The following is a 10,670-nucleotide window of genomic DNA, read 5'->3' on the forward strand; positions in this document are numbered from 1 at the left end:
GAGACATACCAGAATTTAAGAAATTGAAGTAGAGTGCAATTGTAGCCAGCCTTATGCCCACGGGTTGAGCAGAGGATCAATAGGATGTTGTAAAAGTTGTTGCTGCTGCTGAGAGTTATCTTCTGAGATTCATAACTAGTGAGATAGCATTCTTGTGAGATTGTGAGATAGCATTCTTCAGTCTGAACTGGTACAGGTAGCTTTGTGTTTGAAACTTTTTAATCGAAGTTAACATTATAAGGTTGGGGTTTGATTTGCAGGGCGAGTTTCTTAGGCTCCTTGTAATTGAAGTAATTTCTTAATCTATTTTTATTTGAGGTAACTTTTGTCAATTGTTCCTTGGTAAAGAAATTGTGTTGGGAATTTTTCTTGGAAGGGGAAAGACCAGCTTCCAGACTAGAGTAATTAGTGATTTGGGTGAAAATTGTGTTATGTGTTATCTGTGTGATGTGTGAGACGATCTTCATCTCTTCTGTTTCTGTGATTTTGTTCTGAATGTGATTGGAGTGATTGATGCAGTTGCAATAGTACTGATGCGAGTGATTAGAGGTAGCCATTAGAACTCAGGTGATGGAGAAACTTAACATTTGGTGGAGAAAATTAGCATTTGAATTCAGAGGAAGAAGAAAACTGAGAGATTTGGGTAGTTCCGGTAGGAGGTCCGGTAAGAAATGACCGTTGGAACTAGCCGTTGAGAGAAGAAGACAAGAGATAATGGCTAGTTTTTGCCGGCTAGAGGGGGAACGAAGGAAGGGAGAGAGGAGAGGGGAGAGCTCGGTTCATAAACAGAATAGTTAACCAACCTAAAAATAAAATAGCAGTAAGCTGGAGAAGACATAATGCTCGTACAAACATATTAATTTATCACACAAACAAAACCGATTAAAATTACAGAACATATACTTGAACTCTTAATCTCCATAATGGAAACAGCCCTTATTTAACCAGGATAGTCAGATTCTGGATTCCATAATGGAAACCAGAAGGCCTTATATAACCAGCCTATATTGTCTTTTAAGTATTGACCATACAACCTACCGAACCGTTAGGAGGGCAAGCGCTACACATCCCCACATTACAAGACCCAGATACACCACATTTTGATTCTAATGCACATTGCTCCACAGTATCTCCGAAAAATGCATAACTATCATCCCAGTATGCAAAACCATTAGGCCACGTATAGAAGTTATGAACTTTCAGGTTTCCATCTGGTTCCAACCTAAGAAATGAGAGATTAATGTTGGCTCTCACATTCATTGTATTTTTCGTAAGGTCACCAAAATACACTTTCGCAAGTATGACTCTTCGCTGTAGTGGTCGTAGCTGTGGAAGTGCCATCTCTGCCGGTGCTGGGGCGGGAGCCTCTGATTCTGGTGAAGGAGGGGGGAAGCGGCCATCTCTGGTAGTCATATCAATAAATGGTGGTTGGGAAGGTGTCGAGGTAGTGTTTTCTGCGTGTTGTTTATTTGCAAAACCCAGAGTTAAAAAATAAGTAGCAGTAGTAGCATCATCTTGTTGAACCGAATCATACTTTACATTACGAAGACCGCTTGCTTCCCAACCTGCATACCGAACAAGTGTACCTGATCTGTTTTGATACATTATGAATCCCTTTTTGCCAATAACTAAACTGTAAGGACCATTAACGAGTTTCTTACTGCGGCTGTGCATAAGTGATTGGCCTACTAAAAGGCCATCACTAGGATAATAAAAACTCTGCCAAACGAACTTTCCGTCTTTATCATGAAGTACTAAATTCCCATTTGGTTGCATGGACATACCAGTAACACCTTTGTTGGCTGTATTAGTCTGCCATGCTATACGGCCATCGAAATCTGCAAGGACTAAATTACCATCACTTCCAAAGGTGAGAGTAGAATTTTCACCAACAGGGTCGGTTGGATTAGCACTCCAAACCCAAAATATTGAGTCTCTTCCAGTCTCACCACCACTTATGCCAAGAACAAGTTTATTAGCATCCTTAATAGTACTATAGAAATATAGACTGAATGGGTATGAATAAGGTCCAGGGTCAACACGACGGTAATCCGCCGCGTAAAACCATTCACCATAAGTAAATTCACCTTGGTTAATGAACTGGAAAGTTTTGTCTTCTGGAACTATAGAATGAACTAAAACAGTAGAACATAGGGCAATGAGTAACAGAAGGAGATATTGAAGAACTGGAGGAGCCATGATGTTTGTGATCAGTAAGGATATGGGTGATGTGTATGTGAAATGCTGATTGTACTGAGTGTTTTTATTTATAGATTCCTGGGGATCAAATGCAAGGAAATGACTGTCTGTCTCGATGGAGTAAATTTAACGAATCTTATAGATAAGCATTAACAAGCTTGCAATATACTATTTCTTGGCTAATAACTAACTGTACTCTATTGACTTGACTTTCTTGCTTCTGAATTCTCAATCTCAAGAATCTTAGTTTCAATCAAGATTTTTTTGCGCATTAACTGAACAAGAAGTTGAGTTACAGCGAAATAAGAATAATCTAATGATTATCTCATAGTAAAGCCACACACAGCGCCACAAAGTGAGCCTTAAACTTAACTGCATTAATTTGAACTGTTTTAGTGCCATTGATTCTCCATACAACCAGCAAGTATTTTACTAATTAGCTGCAATTTTGTTTTTTTAATTAATCTGATGTCTTTTTCAGCGCCTCAAAATTGATCTTGGTCAACTTTGCCTCAGGGCTGGCTGGTCTTTTTTTAGATAAGTCATAAGATCAACAAGAAGACATGGCTGGCTGGCCCTGATGCAAGCTCTTTATGTTTGTGGACGGGCTCGACATTAATGTACGTTGCAGTGCTTAACACTGGTGCCCACCGGCAAGATTTCTAGGCATCAAATGGGGAAAATCTCAAAAATGCTAGATAAATAATGATAACAGATCAAATTACAATCATTGTGCACATTCAATACAAAACTACACACTGGCAGAAAAAAATCAAAAAAAAATCAAGGCAGGGAATGATTAGCTATTGTTAAAGGGACAAGAAGGGATGAATTAATGGCGTTAAATTTGACATATATGCAACTCTATATGTCAATGAGTTGCTGTTGTTTCTTGTGCGTGCGTGTGTGTATATCCTAACTGTATGGTTTGCGTACTTGATGTAGTTGGCCTGAGCCTGTGCTGTATAGGATGATCATCAGAAGGTAGCTGGCAATGGCGGCGAAATAAGTAGGGGCTCGATGGATGATGATGACTTGGTAGAATTTCTGTAACGTGCATAAAGAGCCAACTGAACTATTCCGAGGAAGAATCCGATCCCATTTGGTACCTGTTTTTATTTGTAGGCTCACAGATTAGACCAAAACGGCAATAAATATGAAAGCCAACCAAAATGACAGCCAGATATGAAATTAAATTCAGTACACAACTATTAAACTCTAGTTGGTCCTAAAAACATAAAAGTCGAGTGGGACAAAACTAGAAGTTTATTACTTCTGCATTATTAGAGGAAGCCAACTAAGATCCAAGTGAACGGACAAGCATAGATTTTGAAGGGGCCATAACTAACATTTTAAATTCCGGGTCGGGCCAGAAGGAGTGGGAATTGAGAAACTTCCTTTAAAAAAAACATTAAAGAAAACACTCACTTGAGATGAGTACTTCTCTAGTTGATTTAGTTATAAGGTTGTATTATGTTAAGCGTCTCAAGAATAAATTTGCGGACCGACTTGCATGTCAGGCTAGAAAATTTAGTTTAAAAAATGTTTGGGATACTTTTTCTCATTTCTTGGACAGCATGTTGAGAGAAGAATCCTTAGTTGAAATTTGTGATTGTCTTTTCAGTTAATGTAATGGTGTGTTTCTCAGCAAAAAAAAAAAATGAATACTTTTCACGTTCTAGGCATACATACTACATATATAGGTTTAACAGGATTGCTACAACGGGTTACCAACTCTACAATGGTCACCAAATTCCATACGATCGAAGAACTGTTTTTGCCATCACCAAATTACATACAATTGAAGAATTGTTTTTGCTTAGTACTATAAGTTCATTTAGAATTTAGTAATCCATGTAACAACTCTAGGATTTTAGAGGAATTCATCAAAACATAAGTGGAACATTTATCACCCTGTTACCTTCAACTCTTTTAAACCCTCTTTCAGTCGGAGGGGAATTCAAGAGAGAAAAAGCCAATCCTTCATGAGTTCTCCAAACTCTTGAGTGGAGATTCGATCCGCTGACCTCCTGCTTGAGAGTCAGGCTCCTTTCCAACTAGGCTAACCCCAGAGTTATGCCTAATCAAGACAACTGATTGCCTGGAACTTCTAAATACCTATTTGTGATTGTTTAGATGTTTTTTTCTTCTTATTTGAATGTACTTTAGATTATGAAAAGGCTTTTTGAAAAAAAGACAAGATGGTGTCTGACCTCTATTTTACTTAATTCTCTTTTGTTTTCATGAAGTAGTGTGTTAAAACACAAAATTATTAATAGGGGTATCAAATTATTTGGGGATGTACCAACCATAGGCAGTGGGTGCTTTTATCTTATGTGTATTTTGGTACACCCGCAAACAAACAATTTGGTACCCCTGTTTGAAGCCTTGGTTAAAACACTCCTTTAAAAGAATTGCTCTTTTGTAATACAAATCAAACGCAAAGCTGATGAAATATTATAGAACCTCAAATTAAGTTGATAGAGAGAAATAACTTACCCCAAGAAAAGGATCTTTCACAAGAATCGCATAGAAGCACCAAACTCCACCATTCAAGAAGAGGAAGAACGAGAGTAAGAAGGGCATATATTCCACGCTTTTAGTCGTCACCACAGTTCTCTGTTTCACAACCACATATCAACACTCCAATTAGCATCACTAATTATTTAATTTGTATAATTGTTCCAATCAATGTGATTATCTTGATGCGTGTATGTACATAAGATTGTTGATAGGCATTGACATTGCATAATTATGTACTAATTAAGTCTTAATTTATAAGAACCATACTAATGCTACGACCTTTGGAGAATTAAAACGGCGGATGCTAAAATCTTAGGCCAAATTTGCACGTTAATTCCAAAGATATTCGGTATCAAATTAATATTTCGTGAAAGAAAAAGAATAGGTTAAATATACTACTAAAAGGTGACTAGAAAAATAATAATTTTCACTGTCCTATAAAAATTAAAGTGAGTAATAAACAATTGAAATGATTAACCACTAATAACGAAATATATAATTAGAAAATAACAAGTTGATTAAACCTTTTCTAGGTGCTCAGTTAGCGCACCTGAACATCACATAAGAAGTTCAATAGATGGAAACAAAACTTTGAACATCAAGTGAAAAACTTAGGTGACAAACTAGCTAATAAGATTTAACTATCTCACCATTGCTGCTAAAGGTGAACCATACATAACGATATTTAATCCTGCACCCAAGAATCCTATTGCATTGATCCTTACATCTCCGTCCAGTGCGAAATGGGTGATCAACACCGCAGCTGCAAACACAATTATATCCAAACCCACCACCAATTGTGCCGTTTTGCACTGAAAATGGTAATCCATGCAAAATATACTTAATCAACATCGTTAATTACTCAATAACACATCTATGCAGTGGTCTTAATGATGAAACGTGTTGAATAGAACAGTTACCTTCACTCTCCGTGATGCATATGTGAGAAACAGTATGATATAGATGGTTTCAACGACAACTCCAAAACCATTCACGGTGGCGACGAGATAAGCACCCGGTTTTGTAACTCCATAGTAAGTCCATAGCAAGGCATTCAACAGGGTGCAAATGTAAGGAAGACTTTCGAATTCTTCCGTCGATCTATTCCTCACTATTCGATAGAAAGTATCTCTGAAAATTACACCATGCAATGCTCAAAATGATTAGATTATTTGCACAAGCAATTGAGAAGAGTATGAATGAATTACTGAGTAGTTAGTTAGGAGTTTACATGGGTGACAGAAAGACCAAAACAGAAATGAAGTTGCCTGCAAATTAAGATCAGAAAATCGAAAGATAATGAAAAGTCAGAACCTTGCAAAAATTATAAACAACAGAAGTTTACAAGAAATAACTAATTATTATGGAGTTATGAATATGGATAGTTTCACGCACCTACAACTCCAACAAATAAACTTAGGTTATCCATTAATTGTTTGGAAAGAAGAATTGATAATAGAACAGTAATGGATTAACGTCTGATATGTACTTGTATAGGTGTTTATCTATCTATATATACAGAGAGAAGTAGGGTATGTAGGTCCTTTAATAATTTAAAAAAAAGAGAGTAGGTTGTGACAGAGGGAACCAAAGATTAATTTCTGGAGATCGATCCGACCCATATATGTGGCAAGGCATGCTTCATGCATTTTGTGATGTGAAAGTAGTTGAAAGTTGAAGTACTAGAAAACATGGTGGGTAAATATTAAGTAGCTAGAGCCTAGAGGACCCAGCAGAGTGAAGGGAAAACCTTGCTTGGTGACGGACAAAACGTTTTCGAGTGGACATTTGTGGTGGTCTATAAAATGAAATTAAGAGTGATCCTTGTGCGGATATTATAAATGGACCAGATGGAGCCAAGATTGCAGGTAAGAAAGAGCAAAAAGAAAAAAATATTGTATTTACTATGAACAAAGAACAAACAACAAACAAGGACGTTTTTGAGGAGTTTTGCCGCTTTTGCTAAAATATGCATGAGTAGTTTTTCAGAGAGCCATGAAAGTGAAGGTAGTTGAATGTCACCTGCACAAAATCATACTCGAGATAGTCCGGTCTGGTGATGGGAAGACAAAGAGATGAATGTATCAGAATCAATGTATGAGGGGTACCAGATTACCGAGCTCCCCAGTAATCTAGTACCCCTATTAGCAGAGCCGTCTTAATCGCCTGGCCCCCAAATTGTTGGGCCCAAAATTCTTTTTTGCTTATAAGGCAATTTCTAACAGCCATAAGTGTCACTAAATGATTTTGTTACATTTATTTACATAACAGAAGCTTGTGACGATTATAATTGTTACAAATTGTTTTGTAACAACTATAAGCATCACTAAGTCTCCGTTAGTTGCCAATTTTGGGATATTTTGTGCCAAATGGAAACCTTACAACCCAAAAAACTGTAAAAAAAAATCAACAGCCTTCGGTCCCGAGCTAAGTGAAAATTATCACTTTTAATAGTATATGGATTTTATCTCCCAAACTAAAATTTTGCCATTATTTTTGACTGAATATCACATAAAAAAGCCTCAAAATTTAAGTTCGTTTAGGACACTCCGAAATTGTAAGACGGCCGGACCTAATAGCATTGCTGCATAAAAATTGATTCAGTCACGTATACCACTTAATTATTCTGTGATCCGATGATGAATCCTTTCAAAGCTAAAACATGTACTCGAGGACCCGAGAAGACAGGTATTCGGGTTGATCTTGATTCTTGACCCACGAATTTAAGTTTTTTTTTTGTACAGGGTTCCTTTCAAATGGGAAATCAATCAATTCCTACCCTCCTATATAATAATAATGACACCCTGGATATATAATTGACAAGGTCTGATCGTGCATCACCTGTTCCTTCAAGTCAGAACACTTTTTTGGTTACGTAAATGTTTTTGTTTGAAGGAATCCTATTCTCTACCGAAATTGCCCTAAACAAACAATGTCAGGAAAACGTGCCTATTGTTTATTACTTGAAGAATTAGCAGTGCTTCCAACCCTAGCTAGTAATTCTCAATCTATCCGAACGGACAGAATCCGAATTATATTTTCGAACTATTTTAACTCCGAATCTAGTTCCCGGATTGTATGGTCCTCACGAATGATTTGCGAACGTATCCGAACTGACCGAATCTGAATGATATTTCCGAACTAGGATTCCCACGGGTAACTCTCTGACCAGAGTTTTGTTGATTGGTTTTTGTTTGATTTTGCATATATTTTATATTTAAATACAATTATGCAGTTAAAATTTTCTATCGGTAGTTGTTTAACCAATGTTTTATGTGTTAATTTTTGTTAAAACTCTATAAACTCGTTTTATAATACATTTATGCGATTAAACTGTTTACTTCTTGATAAATAATCACGCTAAAATGTTTTTTCCATCTTATAAATAATATACAAATAAAATTAGTCTCGTAATAAGGTCATAATACTTATCAATTTATTATATATGTAAGCCGAATTTTAAGTGCCGAACTCACATTTATAAAACGAATATACACGTACGTATGCCGTTCCGAACTACTGTCCGAACAACGAACCGTTGACCGGATTTTTGACCGAATCCGACTTATCTGAATCCCTATAATTCCAATAGGTATGCCGTCCCGAATTACTACCCGTATCCCGAATTGCTAACTAGGCTTCCAACGTCATTTCCTTGACAATTGCCGCCACATATCGTGAATCACATGGCTGAAGAAATCCTCTTTTCACAAGTAAGAATAACAAAACATAATACCTGCTGCCAAAAGGTAAATGACCCCTATATCTATATGCTTAAAAAGACAATTACATGGGCCAAATTGGTACAATTAATTAGAGACCGAGTAGACTGCTGTTTGTATTATTAGAGGGGGTCTCATTACATATTTCAAAAGTTAAACTAACCATTCTTGTTGAAACTGACTTTTGTTGCCTCACAAACAACCATTCCATTCTACGATCAGATTGAACTGTTTAGGCAGTAAGGTAGAGTTCACTTTAGTGGGATAACTAAAATGAGGTAAATTATGATAGCAAATTTTGACCTTTTTTTGTCATTTTCTGCAATTTTATTGGATTTTATTGACATTTTAATGGTAATTCGTGTGTCTATCCAGTTGTAATACATTTTTGATCTGACTTATATATTTTGAAAATCAATTTCTTATGACAAACGGTAAGAACAAAACATTATAAGAGGTTGGATGGAGGAGTCTCGCCACAAGTTGAGCTCCAACACCCTTAAACGTAGTATAATATTTTTCTTTTCAAATCTACCCAACATGTGCAGTGTACTTTCTGTGGACTATATATCAGCGTACACAATAACCCCACTAGACCTTGTTAGAAATGGTCTCACATCATCTGCATCATTCATATTGTGAAACTTATAAGTTCAAGACAACTCTATTCTTGCAAGTTGGGTTTCAAGGGTAGTTAGACCCATGAGTTTCTAAGATAGTGTCAGAGCTAAGATTGGATGATGTGTGAACTCTGTGTTTCATAGATCAGCGATTCGAACTCAGTGTTGAGCACATGTGTATCCTTCTGTGTTTCAGAATTTTGTGCATGTAATCTGGGTTCGGTGTTTTAGAATCAATGTGAATCTTGTATTCAAACTCGACCCCTCTCGAGTTCGGGGGTGCCGTGAGAAGTTATCCCACACCACCTAGATCATCTAAGCTTGGATGGTGTGTGAACCCCGTGTTTCAGAGATCAGTGTGTTGGAATTTAGTGTTAAGCATATGTGTATTCCTATGTGTTTCAGAAATTAGTGTTAATCGCATGTATTCCGTGTTTAGTGTTTTAGAACCAATGTTAATATCGTATTCAAACTCGACCCCTCTCGAGTTTGAAGGGGACATTAGAAATTATCTCACATCACCTAAATCATCTGTAATGTGAAACTTATAAGCCTCAGGCAACCCCACCCTTGCAAACCGGTTTTTAAGGGTAGTCAGACCTATGAGTTTCTAAGATGGTGTTGTCATGCCGCAACCCGTGTGTGCGCTACATTACGCATGCCATGTTTAGTGTTGATCCTTTTGAGTAAATGTTTGTCCCATATTCAAAATCAACTTCTCTCGAGTTCGAGGGAGGGTGTTACGAACAGTCACATATCACCGAGATCATCCATATTGAGAAACTTATAAGCCTTAAGCTACCCCACTTTTTCAAGTCGGTTTTCGATGGCAGTTAGACCTATGGGTTTCTAAGATGGCATCGGAGTTAGGTTTGGGTATTATGTGGACTTTATTTTTATTTAAGGGTTCAGTGCCCGTAATGCTACATGGGACACATTCCGCGTGCAACAGTTGACTTGACGCAATCAGTGTGCTATATTCCGCGTACCACGTTCAATATAATCCGCATGAGTCATATTCATTGTTAATCCCATACTCAAATTCGATCCTCTTAAGTTTGACGGGTTGCTAAAAATAGTCTCACATCACCTGCATTATCCATATTGTGAAACTTATAATGTTTAGACAACCTTACTTTTACAAGACGGTTTTTGAGGGTAGTTAGAAATGCGGGATTCTAAGAGGTCTATGTACCTTTAAAATGCAAATAAAAATCTAAAATTTCAAGAAAAGAAGGAAAAAAATGTGAATCAAGTTAGTGACAGTATTTTGGTGTAAAGCCTGGTCTATTTTCTTTGGGTGGGAAGTAATTTGCATATACTATTGCATTTCGTGGGTGCCAGCTGAAAACTCCAATTGACACCTTTGATTAGGTTGTCTTTCTCTCTCTTTTTTTTTCCTCTTATTTTTTAGTGTCTACCTAATGCCTAGCAACTTATTAATTGAAATTGGAATTCTATTTGACTTTGATATGTACTTAATTAGATGATCATTAATGTTGAGATTAGTACTACATTCTAATATATTCTTAATCGTGCTTATTCAAAATGTCTTCAGATATAAGAATTCGTACTTATACAGCCGCATCAATATAAGTTGATCCTC

At 36.8% G+C, this 10,670-nt stretch overlaps 2 protein-coding genes across 2 annotated transcripts; both read right to left on the minus strand.

The window, feature by feature from the left end:
• Nucleotides 1-1,014: 1,014 nt before the first annotated feature.
• On the minus strand, nt 1,015-2,199 carry LOC113358939 (EP1-like glycoprotein 3). The gene has a single exon (XM_026602649.1). It carries the CDS (start codon nt 2,197-2,199, stop codon nt 1,015-1,017), a length of 1,185 nt encoding a protein of 394 aa, XP_026458434.1.
• Nucleotides 2,200-2,873: 674 nt separating this feature from the next.
• On the minus strand, nt 2,874-6,241 carry LOC113355178 (bidirectional sugar transporter SWEET17-like). Its single transcript, XM_026597969.1, has 6 exons — nt 6,118-6,241; nt 5,954-5,990; nt 5,643-5,853; nt 5,373-5,534; nt 4,699-4,818; nt 2,874-3,308 (listed from the first exon to the last, which is right to left on the minus strand). The coding sequence occupies exons 1-6, from the start codon at nt 6,149-6,151 to the stop codon at nt 3,177-3,179; spliced, it is 696 nt and encodes a 231-aa protein (XP_026453754.1). The 5' UTR covers nt 6,152-6,241; the 3' UTR covers nt 2,874-3,176.
• Nucleotides 6,242-10,670: the final 4,429 nt, after the last annotated feature.

This window comes from Papaver somniferum, chromosome 3, assembly GCF_003573695.1.
Source record: "Papaver somniferum cultivar HN1 chromosome 3, ASM357369v1, whole genome shotgun sequence".
In the NCBI taxonomy this organism is placed as follows: domain Eukaryota; kingdom Viridiplantae; phylum Streptophyta; class Magnoliopsida; order Ranunculales; family Papaveraceae; genus Papaver; species Papaver somniferum.